Here is a 24,966-nt window from a genome sequence, read left to right as displayed (position 1 = left end):
CCCGACAAGGGCCACCAGCCGCCCCAGGACTTTCCGGTTTGGTTTTCGCTCTCCCTGGAAGATACCCGAAGAGGAACCAAGACCCACCGACCACTCACCTCCTGCAGCGACAGAACCAGGAATGCGGCCTGCCTTCTGAGAAAACGCATCCAACTGCTTCCTGGCTCCCAGTGGGTGCGGCCAGCGCCCCCCACTTCCCTCCTAAATAGGTTAACACAACGGCTGGCACCCGTGGCTCGGCCCTTCTTGCTCTTGGCTGGGATAATACCAGGAAGTTCATTGTTCTAACAGGAGGAAGACACAAAGAAACAAAGAGTGGTGCTCTTCCGATAAATCTGCCCCGCCAGCTGCCCATGACCAGGCCTCCCCCTGCGTGCCTCCTTCGCCCACCTGGTGCGCCCTTTGTTTTTCCCGAATCTTGAGGCCGGGGCTTTCCCACCTCAGGGCCTTGGCATTGACCATTCCCTACCTTCCAGACCTTGAGCCAGGCACATTGGTGCATGTCTGTGATCCCAATAACTCAGGAGGCTGAGGCAGGAGGATCGCAAGTCTGAGGCCAGAATCAGCAACTTAGGGAGATCTCGCTGGCGTTTACATCATTCGGGCGGAGCTCAAAGGGGCAATTCCACAGGGAGGCCTCCCCCAATTCCTTGATCCCTCCCCTCTGGACCCTGCCCTGGAGCCCAGACTGGGGGCTCCTGGAAGCACACAGTGTGATCCCACTCCCAGAATCCCTCACAAATGTGCCCAGAGTTTAGAGGTCAGCAAACAGCCAGTCCTGACTGATGTGAAGGGTCCTCGGCAGCACGGAGGCAAGAGGAGGCCTGTCCACTGTGGACGCTCCACATGACCCAACGCCAGGGAGGCCAAGTGCCCAGGCTAGCCAAACCCTGGTTCAACCCAACAGAGCAGAAGGTCTGGGGGCAGCTTTGGAACCCACACCAGCTACAGTGGTTTTCTGGGAGACAAATGTTCTGAGTTCAGGGCTCTTCAAAGGTGACCCCTTAGCAGAAGGAGGAGCTGATTCTGCAGGAAGGGGTCACTCAGGGGCAAGTGGCCACGGGCTGCAGGGAGAACACAGCTGCCAGTCCGTGGGCGCAAGCCACGTGTCAGGTGACAGCTCAGAGAAGTCCCACGACCCTAGCAGGCAGAGGCTGCTATCCCCATTTCAGAGGCGGAAACAAGGACAGGGTTGGTCCCTTCCAGAACTCATAGTGAAACTTAACTGTCGCTGTGGCCCCACTGGGAGGTGGGGAGCTCAAGAGGTGTTTTGATCATTCGCCACACTCTCAGGGGACCCCATTAATTCTCTCAGGTGAGTTCTCGCACCTGGGGTCTGAGTTCCTTACTCCAGAGCAGGTTGTCACAAACTAAGGCAGCCCCTCACGCTCTGTCCCTCCAGGCACACCCACTTCGCATACAATTTTCTGCCCCAAGTTGAAGCAGCACAAGGCCCTCACCAGATGTCACCGTGCAGTCTTGGACTTCCTGCCCTTCAAAACTGAGACAAAATGAACCTCTTTTCTCTGTAACTTACCCCAACTCAAGTGCTCTGTTATAGCAACAGAAAATGGACCAAGACACTATATTCCTCCCAAATCTCAAGGCCAGGGCATCATGGAACACAACCAAGACCACTGGCTGATAAATGGCAGAGTAGGGATTTGAACCTGGGCCTGACCCCAGAGCACTACTCCACTCTGCAGAGGAATGGCAGCTGGAGAGCCACCCTTTGTCCCTGCATAGTTTTATTTCTACTCAGCTTGACACATCAGTGTCTGGTGACAAGGGACAAAAAAGAGCAGGGCCCAGCCTGGGTCTTCAGGACTCACTCCTGGGAGGAGTGTGCGGATGGAGAGAGAGCTGCCCTGGGAAGTGGTCCTCCTGCTCGGGTTTAGGACCGGCGCCAGGCCCTGAGCTTCTAGGAATCCTGTAGTTTCCAACCTTCGAGGCGCCTTCCACACAATGGCCCCTTTGTGAAGGCAACAGCTTCCGCAGGACATTATCACTCGCTGTCGCCCCTGCTTATAACTGTTCAGGAAGAGGCGGGGGGTGGGGGAGTTTCTTTTAAAAACGTTTTTTATTAGTGCATTTTAATTGTACACAAGGTGGGATGTGTTGTTACACACTGGAACCTGCACATAATGACATCATTTGTTTTATGTGGTGCCGAGGATCGAACATGTTAGGCAAGCACAGAGCGCCAGCGCCAGCGCCAGCCCCAGCCCCGGGGAAGGGTTCTTAACAGCCTGGGAATTGCTGCCCTGAGGGTCCTTGTCCATCTGTCCTCTTGAACATCAGAACAGCCAGAGGTTAAGGAGCCCACCTGGTCTCTGTCAAGTTGGAGAGCCCCTGGCTCCTGAGCTGACCACAGGGCAGGCAGCAGCTGGTTCGGGCTGGAGGTGGGGCTGCAGTCCTAGGGGTGGGGTGGGCAGGGTCACCTGCCATGGCTGTGGGTCTCCTCCATCCCACACAGAGCCACATTCAGGGGGACACTCCAGGCTGGCTGCGTGCAGTGGGAGGAGGTCCAGAGTGGCCCTGAGCTGCACCCAGGTGGGCAGGGTTGGGGGCTCTGCGGGTCCCAGGAGCCCAGGGCTTCTCCCACCTCCAGAGCCTCCTTTCCCAAGCTGCAGGGCTCATCCCAGCCAGAGGGAAGGAGGCCTGGAGAGGCCCAGGGTCCCTGCGCAAATGCCCGCAGGCAGCCCTGTGCAAAGAGCAGCTCCATCCTGAGCACCCTCCTGGGCAGGCTTTGGCTCCGGGGTGTGTGTCGTGGAGGACGAGTCTGCCTCCGAGGGCAAAAAGAAGTGAGGATGTGCCTGTCCTCGGCAAGAGTCCAGGATGCACAGGGATCCCTGACCTGGGCGAGAGGCCCTGTGACCTTCCTGCTCCGAGGCTGTCAAACACTCCATTTCCACCGTCATTCCTCGGTCTCACAATTTTTCTTTTTATTTTCTGCGTGTGTTTTCCTGGGACTGAACCCAGGGGCGCTCCACTGCTGAGCTACATCCTCTGCCCTTTTTTTTGTATTCTGAGACAGGGTCTAACTACATTGCTCAGATGGTCAAGTCTGGCCTTGAACTCTCGATCCTCCTGCCTCAGCCCTGGAACTGCTGGGATTCCACGTGCACACCACCAAGCCCAGATCAATTCTTCATTTCTCCTACAGACTTTTAGAGGGTTAAACGTTTTGTCAAGAGCCACCAGGCCATAGAGTGCCTTATCCTGTTAAAGTGTGTGGCCACATTCTCGGGCCAAGGTGGCCAGCCGGCTCTGCTCGGCAGGATCAGGGTGGTGTCCACTCGACCCTCAAGGCTGCAGCTCTGGGGGGCGCTGGGTGCCACTCTGTCCTTGCACAGGACAACTGGGCAACTACTGTCTGACCCACTCAAGTTCCTGGCCAGCACCCAGTCCTGGCATAACCACCTCTCACGGTGCCTCAGACTCTCCAACTTTCCCCAAAACATCTGAGTGGTTTCAGAAACCACCCTCGTGATTCCTGAGCGGTCAACTTCCTCCAGAGAGGCTGGCTGGTGAGTAAACAGCTCCCGGGGCTGGCCCCTGGGGGTAAGTCCAGGGGTGTCCGGGCTGTAAGATGCTTCAGCGGTCACTTGTTTGTTCTAAGAGGCTGCAGGCCCAGGGGCTGACCCACAGGCAGGATGTCAGGGCGCTTTAGTCCTTACTGTGGAACACAGAGCCCTGAGGTCTCCGCCACCTTCTGCCTTCGGTGCAGAGTGGGGTCGAACGTCCTGAGTCCAGGGTCATCCAGCATCCACACCCTGGTGGGTGCAGAGCAGCGGGAACGGGCCGCAGGGCGGGTGTTGGTGGCTTCTCAAGCATGGCAAATCTGGGAGGTGGCAAATCTGGGAGGTGGCAAACCCGGGAGGTGGCAAACCCGGGAGGTGGCTTTCCACTCCCAGGACAGAGCAGGAGGCGCCTCAGAACAGCGGAGGCCCCCGCAGGCTGCAGGCTGCACACAGGAGGAGTCCCGGGGCAGAGCCGAGGCCCTTCGCCAGCAGCACTCCGCGGCAGGGTCTCCAGCCAGGGTGGGCGCTGCAGGCGCGGAGGTCTGCAGACACCTGGGCCCTGAAAGGCCTCCTGCTCGGGGCTGAGTGGGGACTTTCTGGGAGGAGTGGATGGACCTGGGCTCACCGTGGGGGCTGGGCAGGGAAAGGGCTGCCGCAGGGAGGTCCGCAGCCTGGGGAGGCTGGGGCGAGGTGCAGCGCCACAGCTGTCGCCCACAGGGTGCCAGCGCCAACACCCACTCCTCGACTTCCCTTCTGACTCAGGAGAAAAAACCACAGGCGCTGGCACCGCGCCCGCTGGGAGCCATGTTTACAGTAACTGGGGACTGGGGCGTGCCAGCAGGCCTGATGTGTCAGCTCTGAGGCCCAGGGACAGGGGAGGGACACAGGGAACCAGCCTCGTGCTCACTCCCTCAGTGGGTGCTGGCTCGATGCTGGGCACTGGTCCTGGTGGCGAGTGTCAGGTGCCACCGCTGAGACCAGAGCTCTGGGCAGCAGCAGAGCCGGGTGCCCCATCCCTGGTCCACTACTAGCCGCTGGACCTCAGTCCAAGCCACACGGTCTTCTGCTCCGCTGGCCTCCAAGGGGTGCCAGCTGCCCTCCCGCCGCCCAGGTTGGGCCTCACTTCCCAGAGGCCACTGTGGGCCCCAAGTCCTCCTTGCCTTCTTCCTCCACAGAGAACATGACGTCCCCGCAGCTGCCCAGGGGCGGCTCTGTCTCCTGCTCTGGGTAATGCGGGGCATGGTCCACCTCCAGCTCCGGCTCCGGCTCTGCCTCAGGCCCCACGGGCCCCACCGGGCCCCGGCCCTCAGACGCCTCTGTCTTCACAGTCCCCACGATCACTGTGTCAGCCTTCATGATGTAGATCTTCTCTGCAAGGCAAAAGGATGGGTGAGGAGGGGAGGCCAGAGCCCAGTGCGGGAGCAAGGAGGCAGAAGCGGGGCCGAGTCCCTCCTCCTCTACCACTGCTGCTGTGTGATTTCAGGCCGATGACACACCCTTTCTGAGGCACAGAACTGGCCCACATGCTACTTAATGGGGTGCTCATGATTTTGGAGGTACTTCTTTGGGGCTGGGAGACCAAGGGAGCTGTGGGGAAAGGCCAGCAGCCACAGGGACCAAAAGCCCTGGTGAGCGGCTGCACCGAGCATCCCCAGGCGCTCCCCACGCGTCAGCTCTGGGCCCCCCGGGCTCCTGCAAGGAGTGAGCCTTCGTTATCCCCGTTTTACAGACGAGAGCCTGCAGCCTGGCAAGGTCAGATGAGCCCCCCAAGGTCATCAGGAGAAAGCACGGAGGGAACTCCCACCGCCAGGCAATCCTCTCTGCTTCCATCCACTTCCTAAAGCAGACACCTGGGCCACGAACTTGTCCCCTCTGCCTGGGACTGAAAGTCCTGCATCTCAGGGGCCCCTCAGGCCACGCAAACCCAGCCAGCTGGTGGCACGGACAACGGCCTTGGCCCTGCTAATAAGCAGCAGCTGGTGACCCGGACAGCCTCAGAGGGGGCAGTCTTGGAGCGTCTTGCTTGGGGCCCATCTCCCCGTGGCCTCGTGGCCTGCAGGCAGAGTGGGGCTGGATCATCGGTCACTTGGATGAGGACCGGGCACAGGCCACTGGCTGGCATGGGGGATTCCAGTTGGGCTTCTCACGGAGGGAGACACGGAGGCTCGGGAGGTGAGGTCCCAAGAGGCTGGGAAGGCAGGACGACGGCCTCCGGCTCTGGCCAGGGCCCAGCTCCAGCTGTCCCCCCTAGACTCTGGAGGCTGAATGAGGAAACTCGAGAGGGAACTTGAGAGCAGGGGTGGGGTGGCACAGGGGTGCAGGGACCCCTGCCTCCTGGGTGACCCGGTTACACCCGTCCGATTTAGGAACCCCAGAAAGGTTCTCAGGGACCCTGCATCCTCAGCCTGTTGCATAACACGGCTCTTCTATTTTGGGTTTTCACAAGCTCAGGAGAGAGAGAAGCGTTAGAAAGAATGGTGAGAACCAGAGGGCGGGAAACGGGGGGACTGTGGAGCGCCCCAAGCCCCACAACAGGCAGCCGGCCTCACGCCCCAGCCTCCGCCTTCCACCAGGCCTGTGGGCCCCCCGCCTGGGGAGCACTGACCACAGGGGCCGGAGGCTGTGTGCAAGGGATCCCCAGGTGGCGACAGAAGGGAGGGCAGAGGGCAGACAGCAGGAGAGAGGAGAGGCGGGAAGATGTGGGGAAGAGTGGTTGGTTTGGACAGAAGCAGCCAAAGCTGGGACCGAGCTGTCACCCCTGACATGTCACTTGGCCTGGTCCCTCTGGCTCTGCCCCATCACAGGGCTGCCCACCTCCAGCTGTGGGGGTTCTTCCTGCCCACCCAGGGCTCTGAGGGGGTTGTCTTGGACAGGGGAGGGGGCCCCCATGCCTGGTACCCAGGAGGAGACAGGAAGCTGGGGTGGCATCAGAAGGACAGGGGTCATCTGCTGTCCAGGAGAAGCTCCAAGGCGTTCCCTTGGCAGTGTGGCCCACCCCGCTGCACGCCAGTGAGGCCAGCGGACGGCTGGGGAAGGCGGCCCAGAGTCTAGAGCAGCTGGAACCCGGGGAGAGCCGGCCCTCCCCTCCCTCCCTGGGCCCCGAGTTCCAGCCAGGATTGCTCAGCGTGGGCTTGAACATTCCAACGAGGACTTAATTCTCAGGAAATTTGAAGGGGAAGCCTTTGGCATTTCCCCCAAACACATTCTTTTCAAAGAAAACTTCCTGAAAGTTGTGATTGCAAAAGTTGTTCAAGAGGAAATACTGCCCTGAAGTTCTCCCACCAGGGCCTGCCGTGGAAATGTGCAGAACATCAAATACTCTCTGCTATTATCCCAGGGTCAGTTTCGCTCCCAGAGAAGGAGGAGGGGGGCCCACGGAGGCCTGCCCCGGGGAGCTCCCGCCAAGTAGAGGCGGGGAAGGCCCAGGCTGGGTGCTAGGCCCCTGGGTGGAAGAGCCCAGGGTCTCAGGGTAGGCAGCAGAGGGGCAGGGAGGGCTTCCTAGAAGAGGAGCCTCAGGGATTTACTGGACTTGAGGAAGGGGAGTTGGTTGTTCCTTGCAGAGAGGCTCAGAGGGTAAGACAGGCCTGAAAGTTCTGGAAACCACCATGAAGTGGGAGGCAGACCAGCAGGGTCCAGTAGGTGAGTCTGGTAGGGAGGGGCTAGCTTGACTGCCAACTGAGAGCCCCAGATTTGTGCTGAAGGGGACAGGGACTGCGGCAGGGTTTGAGCAGGGGTGGAATCCGGGCAAGTGCATACTTTGGGGGAAGCGCTCTGGTTGTACCAGGCCAGCAGCAAGTTTGTCCAAGCTCAAGGGCAGCCACGGCTGGGGAGTGCTGGGTTCCCTGGCCCAACATGGTCTCTGTGCTTCTGCAGAGGCCAGCGGACAAGCCAAGGGCTGCAGAGCCCAGCCGATGCGGGTTGAGGCCCAGCTGCGTCCTTCTCAGCCATAGGAGAGGCAAAAGGACCTCACTGGGCTAAGCCACAGCTTCCTCCTTTGTAACATGGGGAGAAGGACACCGTCCCCAGAAGGTGTCATGACAGTAAGAGGCAAAGACATGTGCCAAACAAGTGGCAGGTCTCAGGGTCACGGGCACCTCCACTCCTGTCCCTGGGCGGGGGGCTGGGGCAGCACTCACGTCATCTTTCCTTTCACGACAGCAGACATTGTGCTCAGGAATCTGTGCCCAAGTCCCCGGTGGTTCCGGGAGGCCAACCCATAGCCCTTCTACCTTAGCAGAACTCACACGGGGCAGCCGCAGGGCCAGATGCAGGGGAGTCCTGCCCTTCCCGGGGGACCTCGAGGTCCCGGGGTCTCCAGTTTCCACCCAGAGCCCAGCACCCAGCTCCCCGCAGCCCCCGAGCCACACCGGGAACCCTGAAACAGGCCGACTCACCGATCTTGTTATTGGTGTGCTCTGTGGACACTCGGGGCTCAGGGGGGTCCCTGGGGGATGGGGGGCCCCCGCCTGGGCTGGAATCCAGCAGGGGCAGGCTCTCCGGGCAGGCTGCCCCCACACTGACGCAGGTCCCCGCAGCCGCGGGGCTCACAGAGCTCTTCTCTTCTGTGCTTGGCTCGGTCTCCAATGCACTTCTGGGCTGCTGTGGGAAGGGAATGGGCGCTGAGCAGGGCATCCCCAACTCCCCATGTCCCCAAATGGTGACACCCTCTTTTCTTCACCCCTAAAACCTCCAGGGAGTCTCCCCTCTGCTTTAAACCTTGCCACAAGTTGTGTCTCAGGGGTAGAGCGCTCACCTAGCATGCTTGAGGCACTGAGTTCGATCCTCAGCACCACATAAATGTAAAATAAAAATACTGTGTCCACTTAAAACCAAAAAATAAAATTAAAAAAAAAAGATGTTAAAAAAAAAAAAGAAAGCTGCCACAAGCAACCCAGGGAGTGCTGTGCGCAGCATCCCAGGCACCAAATAATAAGGATGGCAGTCAGCGACTCACACGGTACCCACTGTGTGCAGAGCCCTGCTCTAACACACTAGCCCGTCGATCCTCCCAACCATCCCATGAGGAGCGGGATTTCAGCACCTGCCCCTTTAACAGATGAGGAAACCAAGGCACAGAGGAGCTGAGTAACTGTATCCAGGAGTCTCAGCCAGCGCCCCTCCACCAGCTCCCCAGGCCAGTGCCCTACCTCACCTCCCCACACAGCCCTGGGAAGCTGGGCCCAGGACGGGGCACCAGGACAAGCCTAGTGAGGCCCTAGACGCCCCCTGTACTGGTGGCTGGAACAACTGCGGGAGTGGTGACAAAGCCCCCAGCCCAGCGCAGGGCACATGGAGGGCACTTCCTAAGGGATGGGGGGGCCTCCCCCTCGGAGGCAGCTCAGGAGACACAAAGCCAGGCTCGAGCCCTCATGGAGCCACTGACTAGTAGCCTCTTAACTTGTCCAGGCCACTGTGTCCCCTTTGGTGAAACAGGACAACATAGCAGCTTCTGCATGTCAGGAGCACCCGAGACACTTTTAGAAAGCAGGTGGCCAGCTTGCAGCCAGGGCTCAGTCGGTGGCGAGTTTACCTTTGTGCTGCTGGTTTGACATCTAGCTTCAGGTCTGCAAGACCAAGGAGTGGAGGACAGTGGGACACTGAGCCCTTCTCCTGACCCCACGGTCCTGATGCAAGCCCTTCTGGAAATCCCCTGCAGCTGTGCCAGGAGCCCAGGCTGCTGTGGGTGGAGCCTCATCCCTGGCCCAGCCTGCCAGGCTCTGTGCTCCCCGAAGGGGCCCAACTCTGGGCACTTGGGAGAGAAGGGAATGACCCTCCCCCGCGGCCCTCCAAACCACAGGCTGATGGGAAAGGTCAGACCCAGGGGCGGGGTGAGGTGAGGGGAGGTACTTACTGCCAGGTTCCTCCTGGGTCTGGAATCTGCAAAAAGCAAAGAACAGCAACTTCAGCCAGGAGGGGCGGCCACCAACCCTGCCCCACCCACCTGTCACCTTTCCAGCAAGGTAGGTGGGCGGTGCCCACTCCCAGCCCAGGGCTCAGGCCCTCAGTCTGGAGCATGGTGGCAGGTTCAGGGTCAGGTCACCTCCCCATGCTCAGCTGAGTTGGAGACCTGGGGGACCCCAGGGGACCTCCCCTCCGTACTTCTCTCACTCGGAGGGATTCAGCCAATTAGCACCCTGGACCCTGCCCGAGTCCCCACACCCCAGCAGGCACAAGGGCTGCTCAGGGGGAGCACACGCCCCAACCTGAGCCCAGGAGCCTTCTGCTGGCCACCACCTTGCAGCCTCCAGGGGCTGGACAGCCCAGAATCCTGAGAGTGCCATGCAGAGCCCCCTGGAGGACCTCAAGGCAAGGGACAGGGAGGACAACGGACCCTGAGGGTTTTAGCTGAGCCCTGACCAAGGCTCCTGGAGCCAGCTCCCCCCAGGACCTTTCCGAGATCCACTTCCATGTGCCTGGAAGAGCCCGGGCAGCTGGCCTGGGGAGGACAGCGGCTCACTTCCTCCGGAGCCACCCTGTGGGGTCTCCAACAGCGAGTCTTGGGCATGGCCTTGACTTTGGTTGTGTGTGTGAGGCGGGGTATTAAGGGATGGACTCAGGGTGCTCTACCGCTGGCCACAGCCCAGCCCTTTTTGTTTTTTCAGACGGGGCCTCACCAGGTTGCTGAGGCTGGCTTTGAACTTTTTTTTTTTTTTTTTTTAATATTTAGTTTTTAGTTGTAGTTGGACACATATCTTTATTTTATTTACTTATTTTTATGTGGTGCTGAGGATGGAACCCAGGGCCTTGCACGTGCTAGGCGAGCCCCAAGCCCAGCCCCGGCTTTGAACCCTTGATCCCCCTGCTCAGCCCCCCGAGTCACTGGGATGGTGGGCGTGCACCACTGCACCTGGCTCAGGGCACAACCCTTACCTCCTCCTCTAAAGGGCCCCCAGCTCTGGTGTTCTCCCTCATGAACCAGGGGCCGGGTCATGGCTAAAAATCTCCTGACACTTAATGGCCCACTGGCCAGCTAAGAAAAACAGGGGTGGCACCTGCCATCGAGTCCACGACAGAGCAGGCCACCCAGGCCCAGCATAGCCCTGAAGGATCCCACAGAGGCCACCTGCAGAGACCCAGAACGCGCTGTCAGGCCTGCGCAGTGGCCCACCTGCCTAGAGGTCAGCCCGTGCCGCTAGGACACACTTTCTGAACCCGGCAGCCCTGAATCCCCGCCGACACGTCTGTGCAGGCCAACCAACAAACGAGAAAAAATGCCAATCTGACTGCAGTGTGGCCGTGCAGCAGGACCCTCGGTGGCTTTGGGACGCGCTCCTGGGGCTTCGTGTACAAGCCCGTCAGCAGTGGACCGTGTCTGACGGGGAAATGGGCCAGACTGAGGCTCAAAGATAACGAGGCAGAGTCTCAATGTAGCCCACGTGCGAAGGATCCTTCCTGGTAACTGCTGTTGGGGGGAGGGGTGGGAATGGGGGTGGGGTGTCACATCCGGAGGTCACAGCTTGGGACCTCGAGGGGGATGCCATCCACTGCCAAGTCACGACTTTGATACTCTTTGGCCTCAGGCATATTTTTAAAAATGATGTCAAGGGAGCCCAATGTCTCTCCTGAGAGTAATCTGGAATTTCGTAAACAGCCAGCTGATGTTTGCTGCCAAGGCTTCGGGGATGGCTAGGAGAAAAGTGTGGAACGAAGTAACAAGACAAAATAAATAGAAGCAACCAACTCGGCCTGGGGAGGAGGTAGCCAACTGGCTCTCAGAGATGCCCATGCCCTGTGAACAGGTTTGTTGTTTTTGGTCCCAGGGACTGAACCCAGGAGTGCTTAACCCAGAGCCACACCCCCAACCCCTTTTTAAGATATTTTATTTAAAGACAGGGTCTTGCTGAGTTGCTTAGGGCCTTGCTAAATTGATGAGGCTGGCTTTGAACTTGCAAAACTCCTGCCTCAGCCTCCCGAGTTGTGATCACGCGGGGGCCACTGTGCCCAAAGGGTTTCGTCTTCTTAAGAGCCATCTGTGGTGAACCTCAGCCCTTTGGCCCAACTGACCTTCTCTGGGGACCACACCCTCAGGAAGTCCTAAAGAGAACCAGAAGGCAGAGGACAGCGGGTACTTAACAAACACCTGAAAGGCAGCCAAACCCCCGCGGGGCCACCTGGGCGGAGGGCAGCAGCTTACTTCACTGTTCTGAGCCTGGTCTCCTCATCTGGAAAGTGGGACAGACCTGCAGCCCCTGAAGGCTTGATGAAGGGGGGGGCTCTCGGCCTGCAGTGGCCCGGGCTAAGTCAGGCCAAGCCCCTGGACCCTGGGTGTGGCCCTCTGTTCTGTGAACTTCCTCCCCCACACCCAGAGCCCGGGCTCGCTGCAAGAAAAACATCAGACCAAGCCCAGCCACAGGGACATCCTGCAGAATGCCTGGCCACCGCCTGCAAACTGCAGGCCACCAAGGTCAAGGAAAGCCTGAGCCTTGGGCCACCGGAGCCGAGGAGAGGACTAAAGGTGGGGGTGGTGGCACCTTATGAGCCAAGTGAGCGTGATGAAGTGTGGGTGTCACTAACAACAAGGAGACCACGCCACTGTTTACAGTGACGAAGCACCACACTGTGTGAGATGCTAAGCAGGGAGGCCTCCCATGGGGGGCTCGGAGGACCCTGAGCCACCTTCTCAATGTTACACAAATCTAAAGCTCCTCCAAAAAGTGAAGTGCATTCAGAATTTTTGTTTTCCCTGATCAAGAAGGTGCCAGGCTGCTGCTGGCACACAGTGGGACCCACAAAGCCTGGGGTGTTGACACGGCTGGCGTCCATCATACGGAAAAGCAGACCAGCAGGTGACACCGAAGTCACTTGAAAACAAGTGTCGAATGACACAAGGCAACAAGGCAGGATCCAGAAGGTTCTGGCCTCTGTCTGCAGCCCTGTTAGGACCCGCAAATGCTTTGATAAAGACCCAAAGCAAATCCTACCGAGGGCAGAGGTCAGATTTCACAAAGCTCCAGTCTGGCTCCGTTACGGTTTCCTTGCTTTTTGGAATAACCACGATCTTCCCAGAAAACCTCCGGGAGCCAAGCCCAGGTCACACTGTGCAGCAGTGACCCCGGGACAAGAACGTGGCATCCCAAGGCTGCTCGCTCAGTGGGCCGAGCGCCAAGAGCACAATGAGTCCTGACGCAGGTGTCAGAGCTCTGGGTCCCTCCCGTCCCTGTCACAGTCCTCCTGCAGCCCTAGGTCCACACCTGGAGCTCCTTGGAAGATGACCCAGGAGGGGTTCAGGGAGGAGAGGACAAGATAAACCAGGAGTTTCTTAGAAGTGATGCCGGGCGCCTGGCGCACGCCTATGATCCCAGCAGCTGTGGAGGTTGAGGCAGGAGGATCCCAGGTTCAAAGCCAGCCTCATCAATTTAGCAAGGCACTAAGCCACTCAGTGAGACCCTGTCACTAAGTAAAATACAAAATAGGGCTGGGGGTGTGACTCAGTGGCCGAGTGTCCCTGAGTTCAAGTCATAACAACAAAAAAAGAAGTGACACACGCCTATAATCCCAGTGACTCCAGAGGCTTTGGGAAGAGGATTGCAAGTCGGAGGCCAGCCTCAGCAACCTGGCAAGCTGCTACCTCAAAATAAAAAATAAAGATTCAGGGATGCAGCTCAGTGGTAGACCCCTGGGTTCAATCCACAGTACCCCCTCCCCCTAAAAAAGTGTCCAAATCACTAAGAGATGGGGATGTCACACAAGGACACAGGAACCAGCTTGAGGGGGCTGCCCAGTCTGGGCCAGTGACCTCGCAGTCTGTTACGATGGTGGTAACTGACAGATCATGACAGATGACAGCACGGTGAATCAAACAGAAATCCGTGAATCCATATGGGTATAAATGTACAAATGAAGAAAACGAAACCTGATAAGAACTGGCTGCTGACATAATCTCACAGGGGAGAGGCCTGGCCGACCTCGGCTTCCAGGAAGGGGCAGGTGGCGACCCAGCAGGATGCCCTGGAAGGCCCACATCACTTCTGAGACCCTCCAGCCCAAGGCCCGGCCCACTCGCAGCAAACCCCAGACAACCTCGAAGTCGGGCATCGGCTGGGTCCCCGGCCTGCACCCTTCCTGAGCGCCTGGGGTGACCGTGACGGAGAGAGGCAGAAACTGGCCCAGGAGGGAGGGAGGAGGCTCATTAACACAGAGGTTTACACCTGGGGTTCTCAACCAGGAGCAGCTTTGCCCACAGGGGGGCCTAGTGACAATATCTGGAGACATTTTTGGTTGTCACAACTGGGGGATGTGACTGTCATCTCGTGAGCTGCTGAACATCCTATGACGTGCAGAAGAGTCCCCACAGCAAAGAATCATCTGCTCTGTGGCACTGAGGGTGACATCAGAAACCCAGCCTGGGGCTAGGACTGGGGCTCAGCGGCCAAGCGCGTGCCAAGAATACGTGAGGCGCTGGGTTTGGATCCCCAACACCACATAAAAAACCAAATAAGCAAAATAAAGGTTGCATCCACCTACAACTAAAAAACCCCCCGAAAGCAGCCTGGGACTGGCTAAGCACGTGGCCCTCAGCAAGGTGACCACGTCTTCCTGCACCTTGGGCTGCTCATCTGCAGGAAGTAGGTGCCTCACAGGTTGCTGCAGGTGTCAAAGGAGATCAGGGTGTGCCGTGCCAATGCCGAGGCCACTCAGGGATGGAGCGTGAGCCCCAGGGAAGGAGAGCGCCCCTGGAGAAGTCCCGGATGTGCCTGGGGTGGGGAGCACATTCCCATCCGCTCCTCTCTGGCCCATCCCCGCAGCGACACTGGTCTGAAAGCTTGGAGAGCCAGGACAGACGCCGTCCCTCACAGAGCCTGCTCCAGGATGGACGGGCGGCGAGCATATCAGGGGGCTCCTCCGCAGCTCCTGGGCTGGGGGGCTGGAGTGGCGCCCGCTGTCTGTGCCACCTGTGTCCTGCTGCCTGCTGACCCCTCCCTTCTCGGGCCTGGTTACCCAGACCCGGGGGACCCACAGGGAGCCAGGGGGGCCAGAAAGGGCCTGAGGCAGACTGTCCCCCGCTGAGTCTGGGCTCCGGTCTGGCCTCTTAAGGGAAGGGAGGTCCTTTGGGCCTTTTTTTCTTTTTGTAGCAGAACCGCTCTCACGAAGGTTTAAAAGAAGAAAACAAACTGACGGCAATGGAAAGTCTAATACTAGAAAAATGTCAAGAAAGCAAATGGCAGTTTCAATGCGACACGGAGCCCGACAGCTCACGGAAACAGCCTTGAAACCACCAAAACAAAAAGCCCCTGCAGAGGAGCGCAGCTCACGTCGGAAACTCAGCAGATTCAAAACAGCCTTGGCGGACCGTGTTTTTGTGCCCAGGTCAAGAGCCGGCCCACTGCCAGGCTCCCAAGGGTCCTGGGGGACTCTTGGGACAGGGGCAGTGACTGTGTCTCTGGACCACTGGGCTCTTGGGTGGGCACTGGGTGGTGGACAGAGCTGAGGGGAGGAAGGAGCAGGCAGCGCTGAGGCCCCTACAGCAGCTGGACAGAATCCCCAGGGAGCAGGGCCCCGGCCAGCAGTCCCCCACCCTCCGAGCCTCACCTCCTCCCTGTGGATCGACCACCTCCAGGTCACCGGAAGCTGCCTCTTAAGCCAGAAAGCAAGGCAATTCCCCAGTCTATGCAGAGCCCAAGAGTCAGGGCCCTGCACACAGTAGGTGCCCAGTTGATGCCAATGGAGTGCTAAGGAGGACCTCGCCCAGAGAGGCTGCCCAGGGAGACGAGGCCCTGGGTACGAGATGACCCAGGGGGCCCTGGGCATGAGGAGACCCAGTCCCAGTGAAAGTGCAGGAACCCTGCCAGGGGGTGGGGAGGGGTCAGGAGCCCTGACTGCTGCCTGGAAGGTCAGCCTAGAGGTTGGGTGGACCAGGGAGGGGTCAAGCCACCTGGGACCCGGGAGGCCTGGACTCCTGTGGGAAGAGGCCCCAGCGATCAACCGAGTGCTGCCCGTGGGCCTGGCTCCGCAGCGCTCAGGAGGCCACCGATTCCCTCCACGCAGCCTTCCCAGTGGCGAGGAAACTGAGGCACAGGCACTAGGCAACTCCCCAAGGCCACGGAGCTGGACTCGGCCTGCAGGCTGCCCTCTTCACCTGGGCCCCACCAGGGTCTGCCCAGGAGGGCAGGAAGGGGGGCAGTCAGGACGCCAGGGAGCCGGGGGGCCAGGCGGGAGGGTGAGAGACATGGGGCCAGGAGCCAGGGGGCCAGGCGGGAGGGTGAGCGACAAGGTTGCTTGGTCCACACCAGCCGCCCCGCACAACCAACGACCATCCCCATTAGAGACGAGGCTGGAGAGAAAGGAGGGGCGGCCCCGGGAGGCCGTACAGATGGGCCAGGGCTGAGCTGGGAGGAGGCCAGTCTCCCGAGCCCAGACCCAGGGGGGACTGTGGGACACTTACCCACAGGCTCCAGCTTGGGCGGGAAGGGCTGGGCTGGGTGGCACAGGTGGAGCTCTGAAACGACATCAGGAAGAGGGATGGGCACGGGTCCCAGAGCACGGGACAGGCAGGGACCCCGGCCAAGCTGGCCCAGAGCGAGCATCCTCCCCAGGTCCCCAAGGACACCTCCACTCACTCTGCCGAAATCGCCTCCTGCAGGCCCTCTGGTGACACAGGAGGAAGAAGGTGGAACCAACCACCAGAACCAGCACCATGATCACCCAGAAGAGCATGGGTCCTGAAAAACAGAGATGTCCTTTATTCTTTGCCCAAGACTGAGCAGAGGCCTTCACTACAACCACACAGGACTAGCCATAGACTACTTCCTCCTTCTCTGGGGACTTGGATTCCATTGTGGCTAACAGTCGTTGGTCTTTTCCCAAGCCAGAGCTATATCTGATCCCGCCTTCCCTACCTGGCTCCAGGAAGCTGATTGATATTTCTAGTTGCAAGAAGAGCAAACCATTTTAGAGGTGTCAAGGAACCTGAAGAGGAAACTGAGGTTCAAAAGAACAAGGACTAGGGGCCGTGGAGGAGGGCACAGTGTGGCTAGAGACAGGGCAGGGAGGATGGATCACTGAGGAGGACAGAGTGGAAGGCTGATCAGATGGGCCGTCTCAGCCACGGCTCAGAGAAGCAAGGGGCCTGCTCTGCAGGAGCACACCCAGCCCCCTCCCCATCCTACCCAGTCACCCTGAGGGTGGGAGAGTCACCATCCAGGCCAGGCCAGGCAGACCCCGGAGCCTGTGCGCTTGTTATCTGGGTATAGGTGTGGGGGTGCAGCCCAGGATGGGGGGCTGTAACAAGTTCCCAGGTGGGCTGAGGCTGCGGGGTCAGGACACAAATTTGAGAACTACTGGCTTGGGAACTATCGCCACCTAGCGCCAGTGGCTGGAACTGCCAGTCCTAAAAGGGATTGCCTGGTTATCAGTTCACAGGAGCTAAGGGACGGTGGCCAACGTGCCTCACAGGCGCTAACCACATGCCACATGCTTACAACCCTGCACGGCCTATGCTGCTACCGTTTCACAGCTGAGAAAACCGAGGCTCAAAGGGATTATGCAACTAGTCAGGGTCATGTAGTCACTCAACAAATTTTTTCCGAGTAGCAATTACAGCCGTATGGATAGGACGTGAGGAAAAAAAAAATCCCAATTTGCAATAGTCAAAGAATAGGAGCTGGGTGCAGTGGTAGAGGCCTGTAATCCCATGACTCAGGAGGCTGAGGCAGGAAGATTGTAAATTCAAGGCCAGCCTCTACAACTTAGCTAGACTTTGTCTCAAAATTTAAAACTAGAAAGGGCTGTCACTCTGTGGAAGAGCACCCCTGGATTCCATCCCCAGTAACAAAAAAAAAAAAAAAAAAGAAGGTTGGGGCTGTGGCTCACGGTAGAGCACTCGCCTAGAACATGCAAGGCCCTGGGTCTGATCCTCAGCACCACATAAAAATAAATAAAACAAAAAGATGTAAGCATAATATTTAAAAGAAGAAGACAGAAAGGAAAGAAGCATGCAAAGAACAGCAATTAGCCCGTAGCTGAGTGGCAGCTGTAAGTCAAGCGCCAGGAGTCTGGGGTCCACCTTGATTCCCCACCCCCACTCCAGGCCACACCTCCCAGCCCCTCCCCATCCTACCTGGGTCCAGAATGGGCTTTCCCGTGGAGGGGAGGGAGACAGTGGAGCTGGGCAGCACCCTGCTGGTGTGGGAGTCCACCAGGGGGCTCAGGGTGGGGGCCGTGCTGCAGGGAGAGACAGACAGGGGTGACAATAGAGCTGGAAAAGGGGGACAAAGCCTGGGTCCCCAGAACCTCTGCCCAAAGTCCCTGCCGGGGACACTGCAGGGACAAGGTTTCCAGCCTTCTGGCACAGAGCCCAGAATAGCTTGTGGGCTTGACATGGGGGACCCAGCCCAGGCCACTCTGTCCCTAGCCCAGCTGTCCCAGGCACCCCCGGGGCATGGCAGGGGCAGTGCCATCTCTGCCACAGAGGGAGAAGAGGGGACAGAATCACCTGGCAGGAGCCTCACTGCTTCCTGGGGTGCTGCAGTTGGGGTGGGTCCCTGGGGGACGCGGCTCATAGGTGGTGTCCCTCTCAGTCACACCTGTGGGGTGGGAGGCAACATGGAGTCAGAGCCGAGGAAGAACCGGGGTCTCCAGGGAGGACTTAACTGGAACTGGGGACCCGCCGGCAGGTAGTCACTTCTTCTTTTTTTTTTTTTTTTTTTTTTAAGAGAGAGTGATAGAGGAGAGAGAATTTTTAATATTTATTTTTTAGTTCTCGGCGGACACAACATCTTTGTTGGTATGTGGTGCTGAGGATCAAACCCGGGCCGCACGCATGCCAGGCGAGCGCACTACCGCTTGAGCCACATCCCCAGCCCAGGTAGTCACTTCTGAGATGAGCAGGTTTGTGTTTCAGAGGTCACCCAGGAGGGAGCCCTGGGCTCTGGGCTTCCTGATGTTACTTCAGAGAAACCGTGAAGGAGGGCCCGTCGCTGACCTTCCCTATCCTGTCTGTCCCTCCCTGATTCTGTTTGCCTCTCAAACTTTTTTTCCTGAGCGGCTTTCTTGTGCAGCGACCCTGGATTCCGGGAACAACAGCTCTGATTGACGGGCATCTTGATGGCAAGGAGGGCCAGGTTGGCAGCACAGATCCCCCGTGATGAGCTGCCCTCCAAGCAGGGGCGGTGTCCCAGGATGGAGCCCAGGCAGCCCGCAGGCACGATGGGGACTGAATCATCCCCTCAAGCCATGAAGCAGGATGGCCTCCTTCGCCAGCATTCCCCTGCGCTATAAGACCTCCAGGTTTCCGTCAGCTGCTCTGGTCACTGTGTCTCCATATCTGTCCTCCTGGTGTGGCCATTAAAGCCCCTTTCCTTCCCTTCCCCACCACTGGGTCGGGCAGATGGAACGGAGGGCTGACTGTGGCCGTGGGATTCCAGTTATAAACTGAAATCCCCTGATTTTTAAATGTAGTCTTGATTCTTTAAGGGATTTTTTTTCTTTTTGAATCAACTTTATTGTGGCATAATTTTTTTTTTTTTAAGTGCTGGGGATCAAACCCAGGACCTGCACATGCTAGACCAGTGCTAAACGGTGCTCACCCACTGAGCTACAGCCCCAGCTCCCAGGCATAATTCATGTACATGAAAAAGTCCCCTCCGTGCACAGCTTAATGAATTCTGACGGACGTAATTATAACTCCAATCAAAACAGAAACCATGGGCTGGGGTTGGGGCTCCGTGGTAGAGCACTTGCCCCACATGTGTGAGGCACTGGGTTTGATTCTCAGCACCGAATATAAATAAATGAAAAAATAAAGGTCCATTAACAACGAAAAAAATATTTTTAAAAAAGAAAAGAAACAGAAACCACTTCCACAGCCCCACAAAGTTCCCTGGCGGCTCTCCCCCTCCCCCAGTGCTCCCCAGCCTGTAGGCATGGCCAGCCATTGACCTGCTTCACATCCCCACGGGGGAGTCGCCTGTTCCAGAATCTCATACAGACAGACGCATTCAGCGCGTGCTCTTTGATGCCTGCCTTCTTTCACACGGAATAACGTTTCCGAGATTCGCCCTGCCTCAGGACCCTTTTATTGCCCGTAGCAAGCTGCCATGGCGGTGGGACACTGTCATATGTCTGCTCGTGAATTGACTGGCCTTGGGCTTATCGCCAGTTTGAAGCTCGTACAGATAAAGCAGCGTATCACTTCCTTTCTCTCCTACCCAGGAGGGGTGGCTGGGTTGTCCTGTTGGACAAAGTGTTCCGAGCTGGTCACCTCTGATCTGACCCAGTGACCATGCTGTACAGATGTAGAGGACCACAGAGCTCAAGACAGAGCCAGAATGCAGGGAGGGGCGAGGGCCAGCCCAGGGCTCTCTCCATTGGACCACACCACCCCCTGCCTGTGGCCTGGGCACCTTCTTATAAGCTTACCATTAACTGCTTTTCTTGGAGCAGAAAAAATTTGGCCCACATTTGAAACAGGCTGTGACTCATTACGACACCTCTCTAACCCACACCCCTGGTGGCTGCACTTCTTTGATGTGGTACAAAGAACCCCCTCAACACACACTCCTCCTTTCCAGAAAGATCTCACAGTGCATCTCAAATTTTTCCTGAAACACCCAGAAGAGACAGTGGGACCCTGGTTAGTCTCCTTCGGCTGCTCAGGTCCTCAGGAATTCTCCTCTTTAGGGAGGTCTCCCCAGACAGATGCTGCATCTCTTCCACCTATTTCCTGGATTACTGTTACCTGAACCAGCTGAAGTCTGGTGGCCTTGGGGTACGGGGAAGTGGATGTCCTTTGTTAGGAGAGCCTCTCTGTATTAGTAAGTCAGCATTTGAAATGTCAATGGACTTCAGTGAGATCGACTTTGAGAGGACAGGGAGTTCCGGGGCCCAAACCCAGGCACTGTGTCTACACCCAGTCAGTGCTAGGAGAGCAGGGAGAGCCCCATCTCTCCCAGGGCAGCCTGGCGTGGTCAGACAGGCCTGGGTCTGAGCTGCGGCTGGGACACCTGCTAGAATCCAGCAACAGACCTGCTGTCCTGCCTCTAAGCACAGAGGGACTCCCTGGGTGCCTCTCATTCCCTCTCCTCCTCCCTCCCTGGGTTAGTGACCCTCCCTGTTTTTCTCCTCCTTGGGATCAGGAGATAAAGAAGAGGCCCTGTCTAACCCCCTAGGTAGTCTGACTTGTTCTCTGGTAAGGGTCTACTAGAAGAGGGGGGAGGGTCTTCCTACTTTTAGGTTCCATTTAGGAACTTAAAAAAAAAAAGACATTGGGGAGGATCATGAACTGAAATTGATTTCCATGCATGTATGAGGTTGTCAGAATAAACCCAACTACTGTGTATAACATAAAGCTCTAATTAAAGCCAACCAACCAACTAAAGAAACAAAAAGGATAATATTTACTGGACTAAGGTACTTCTCTTTGAATCCAAATACTCAATTCCTAAGCCATTTTTAAATTGTCAAATTGTCTTACCTTCCAGGTGAAATGGATTCTCTTTTTGTATACCCAGCAATTGCTCAAAATCAGGTAAAATCTTCATGTTCACATTTGGACTTATAAATTTCTTGTCAGCTTTTTGTTTTTCCTGGAGTTTCCAACTGCCTTTTTTTTTTTTTTTTCTTTTTAGGTTGTTGTTGTTGAGAAAAGAATAGTGTGCCTCCTCCACATCCTCAGACTGTTCCACTCTGCTAACCATGAATAGCACAGCAAATGTCCCTTTTAGTCCTGGAGACACTTCCCTGGAGCCTTCCCTGTCCCTGCTCTGATCTGATTCATCTGTCCTGCAGCAAGCTGTCATTGCGGGACTCTTCCTTCCTGTTCTCCTGTGGTACAGTCACTGTTTTTTAGGTTCCATGGATTCCTCCCTTTGCTTTTTGCCACCTCATTTAGCTGCATCAGATCTTCAAACAGCTCTCTAAGAGATGATACACGAAGAAAAGTTCTGGACATTTTACACCAGAAAATGTTTTTATTTTGCCTTGAAATTCAATTGCAATTTGGCTGTGTACACATAGGTTCTGAACTAAGATGAAGGTGGTATGGTCCAGTGGAGAGTGCTAAGAGCTGACGCCCGGGCTCCCTGCACTCCAGCTGTAGCCTCAGTTCTGTGGTTTGCTCCCCCCATAAAACAAGGTGGCTGGATGGGATCAGAGGTGCCCAGCTTTGGACTGCCCCTCAGACATTCTGACTGTGTGCCAAGCACAGTGATCCTCCTACCCCAGGTATTTACTCATGAGAAATAAAAACATCTGTTCACCCAAGACTTATCCAAGAAAATTCACAGCTGCATTTGCATCGTAACAGCTCCAAATGGAGGGGTGTGGATGTTCACCTTTACGCCTGGGTGTGGGTAATTCATTCCTCCTGCTTGCTCTTGGTTGGTCCTTTGATCTGAAATCTCATATTATTCAAGTCAAGTGCACAGAGAATGTTGGGGTGACACTGTGGGTGTAAAGCCTGCGGCAGTGACCAGGTCAGAAGGGCCTTGGAAAACGGGCAGAAGACCCAAGGTGGCAGGGTGTGCACGGAGGGGACCAGGATGCCTTGGCTGGCAGGAGATCTAGAGCCAGCAGCTATTTGTACTGGGAGGGCCACACCGACACGGTCACCAGCCTGAGTCCACCAAAGCACTCTGGGAAAATCATGAAGGCAGAGTGCCACCAGATGTCCCTAATCACAGGCTTGGCCGACAGGCCTCAGCAGAAGCTGGCACCTCCCTGCCACAGCGTCCCTCTAGCCCCCTCTACTGGCGATGCTGCACACTGCGCCCACAGAAGTGCTTCCAGTTCTGTCCAGAGTGGCAAAGGGATCCCCAGTAACCACACTTTCTAAAGGCCATTTTGTGTCCTCTGAAGCCTCGCTGTTCCTTTTTCATAGTATCTATGTTCACTTTACAGATATGACAAGATCTTGAGTTTTCCCATAAATTTTTTTTTAAAAACTTTATTTTTTCCTTGTAGGTGGGCACAAACCATATATATATTTTTTTATTTTCATGTGATGATGAGGACAGAACCCAGTGCCTCATGTGTGCTAGGTGAGCTCTACCTCGGAGCCACAACCCCAGCCCCTCCCGTAAATGTTTTTAGTGTTGATTTCTCTTCTATTCCTGCCTGGAGTTCCGCTGCTCCATCTGCAGCGGTGTCTCTCTGTTTGCTTATCCTGGTGTTCTCCTCCACGGGGCGGGTTCCCTTCCAAGTCTGAGGATCTCTGCTGCTCTTTCGTATTTATCAACAAAGACTCTGCTGAATATCCAGCTGAAGGGGATTTTCTTCTGCTGAGGTGTTAGCATGTCATCTTCACAGGGTCTCTTCCCCGAGTGGGGAGGAAGACTGCCTGGACCTTGGGCGGGAAGTGTGGGCTGGCGGGCTCTGCTTTTGGAGTGGCCTATGGACGGGTGCACCCCCAAACACAAATGAAGACGGCTTCGCAAGCAGAGTGGCGGCTCATGCTGGTACCATAGCTTCCCCTCAGTGTCCTTATCAAAGATCTGATCGTCTTGCAAGGAGACAAATACTCAGGCTCGTCCTACAGCCTGGCCGAAGCCCGTGCTGTGACAGATTCCATGTTTTCCTTTCAGGATGTACTGACAGCACACTGCGCTCCCCCGGCCCCCACCTCCCGCCCCTCCACTTCACGGCCTTCCCTGAGCCCGGAGCCTCTCTGGAGGTGAAACAGCTCGACATGCAGGGGAGGCCCTCACTTCTGCATCCCTCACTGAGCGATCGGGTGAGCTATCCTCCACTTAGTGCCGTTTGTCACCACCTTTCATCTGGTTCCAACTTTCTAGAAACTTGTTGACATTTCTCAGCTGCCGACGAGCCCATTTTTTTGCCACGACCATCAAGGGTCTCTACTTTCCTGCAGCCTGCAAAGCTCACCATCTTGAGATGGAAAACTCTTCAGAAACTTTATGCTCTTCCACCTGAACTCCTAACACAGCCTTGCAGACGAGCCAAGAAAGGACCAGCCCCGTCATTCCAGGAAAAAGAATTTAAAATATATGTATATCTCTCAAGCTGGGTGCGGTGGCTGCAAACCCAGCGACTCAGGAGGCTGAGGCAGGGGGATCGCAAATTCAAAGCCATCCTCAGCAATGGTGAGGTGTCTAAGCAACTCAGTGAGATGCTGTCTCTAAATAAAATACAAAATAGGACTCGGGATGGGGCTCAGGGGCCAAGTGCCCCTGAGTTCAATCCCCAATACCTCAACAAAAGAATTATCAGAACCTCCTACCAAAATGCTGGATTGTATCCTGTTCATGGGACACAAATACTCTACGATGAAGCAAAGCCCAAGCCTGACCTAGGGACAGCTGGGGTTGAAGGTCAGCTGCCCCCTTGGAGGTGGGGAGAGGTTCAGGGGCAGGAGTTCCACTCCTTAGCTGAGTGGGGATGCTTACCCTGGGGCTGGACGACCATCCCTGGTGGGCAGACAGGGCGGGGAATGCAGCGGGCACAGGAGTTGGCGACTGGCACGGCGCAGAACAGGCCTGGCCCGCACTCGCAAACACGGGAGGAGTTCCAGGAGCAAGGCGCCTTCTCCACCAGGTCCTCTGTGGGACACAGAGAGGGCTCAGGGGGATGCACAGGATGGAGAGCAGGAGGTGCAGGGAGGCCCCCAGAGGACAGAGAAAGGAGAGTTTATCCAACAAGAAAACAAGGAGTCCCTGGCTATTCTATTGGGAGGACCCCAGCCTGCTCCAAATGAGCCTCCAGGTCAGGGAAGGCAGAGGACAGAGGAGCACGCTGCAGGTTCTGTCCCTGTGAACTTCTCGGGTGCAGACCCTTCCAGGCGATGGTAAGCGAGGGACAGCCTGGGATTGCAGGGTGGAGGGGCGACGGGCGCTGGCGGGGGCTTTGGGGGTGAGGGCTGTGTGTACCCCTGCATGCCCGGGTCGACGATCAAGCCAGACTTCACACGTGTGCACCTCTCTGCAGTGAACTGTGCCTCCAAAGAACTGTTTTTAAAAAGCATCTGGGGACAGGTGAGTGGGCTTAGGGAATGGACGAACTGCGCTTGGCCTAGACCGGGTCACAGGACGGAGCTGTTCCCGAGTCTTACTACTTCTGAATATGTTTAATATTTTTAATGATAAAAAGGTTTTTTTACCCCAAAAGAAAACAGTGAAAAAATAAAAATAAAACACTAGAGGTTTTGTAAAAGAAAAAGTGAAATACAGCTTTTTATTTATGCTTGGGACTCTTTCTTTCTTCTCTCTCTCTCTCTCTTTCTTTTTAACCAGGGATTAAACCCAGGGATGCTTAACCACTGAGCAACATTCTCAGCCCTTTTTTAATATTTTATTTGCAGACGGGTCTCTAAGTTGCTTGGGCCTCTCTAAGGAAAAGAACCTTGCTTAAGCACGGGGCGTGTAACTCAGTGGTACGGTGCTCACCCAGTACTAAACAGAAAAAAAGGGGAGAGAAAAGGAGAAAGAAAACTTCCTGGTTCCTAAGCTGTACTGGGAGGGCCACATTGACGCGGTCACCAGCCTGAGGCCAC

At 56.7% G+C, this 24,966-nt stretch overlaps 1 protein-coding gene and 1 long non-coding RNA gene across 2 annotated transcripts in view; one reads left to right on the top strand and one right to left on the bottom strand.

The window, feature by feature from the left end:
• Window positions 1–2,061: 2,061 nt before the first annotated feature.
• Tnfrsf8 (TNF receptor superfamily member 8) overlaps window positions 2,062–24,966 on the bottom strand; it is a 59,097-nt gene continuing 36,192 nt past the window's right edge. Inside the window, exons 8-15 of the mRNA XM_078025304.1 lie at window positions 23,864–24,016; window positions 17,956–18,046; window positions 17,581–17,684; window positions 16,082–16,183; window positions 15,907–15,960; window positions 9,376–9,401; window positions 7,919–8,123; window positions 2,062–4,894 (exon numbers count right to left, since the gene is read on the bottom strand). Of these exons, the coding sequence (XP_077881430.1) occupies window positions 4,644–4,894; window positions 7,919–8,123; window positions 9,376–9,401; window positions 15,907–15,960; window positions 16,082–16,183; window positions 17,581–17,684; window positions 17,956–18,046; window positions 23,864–24,016 (986 nt within the window). The 3' untranslated portion in view covers window positions 2,062–4,643. The remainder of the gene's footprint in view (window positions 4,895–7,918; window positions 8,124–9,375; window positions 9,402–15,906; window positions 15,961–16,081; window positions 16,184–17,580; window positions 17,685–17,955; window positions 18,047–23,863; window positions 24,017–24,966) is intronic.
• LOC144367865 (uncharacterized) lies at window positions 9,373–21,731 on the top strand. Its single transcript, XR_013427418.1, has 3 exons — window positions 9,373–9,484; window positions 20,942–20,988; window positions 21,089–21,731. It is a non-coding gene; the product is annotated as an uncharacterized LOC144367865 (long non-coding RNA).

Source organism: Ictidomys tridecemlineatus, chromosome 11 (assembly GCF_052094955.1).
Source record: "Ictidomys tridecemlineatus isolate mIctTri1 chromosome 11, mIctTri1.hap1, whole genome shotgun sequence".
NCBI lineage: Eukaryota > Metazoa > Chordata > Mammalia > Rodentia > Sciuridae > Ictidomys > Ictidomys tridecemlineatus.
This window is presented reverse-complemented; position numbering and strand designations above follow the sequence as displayed.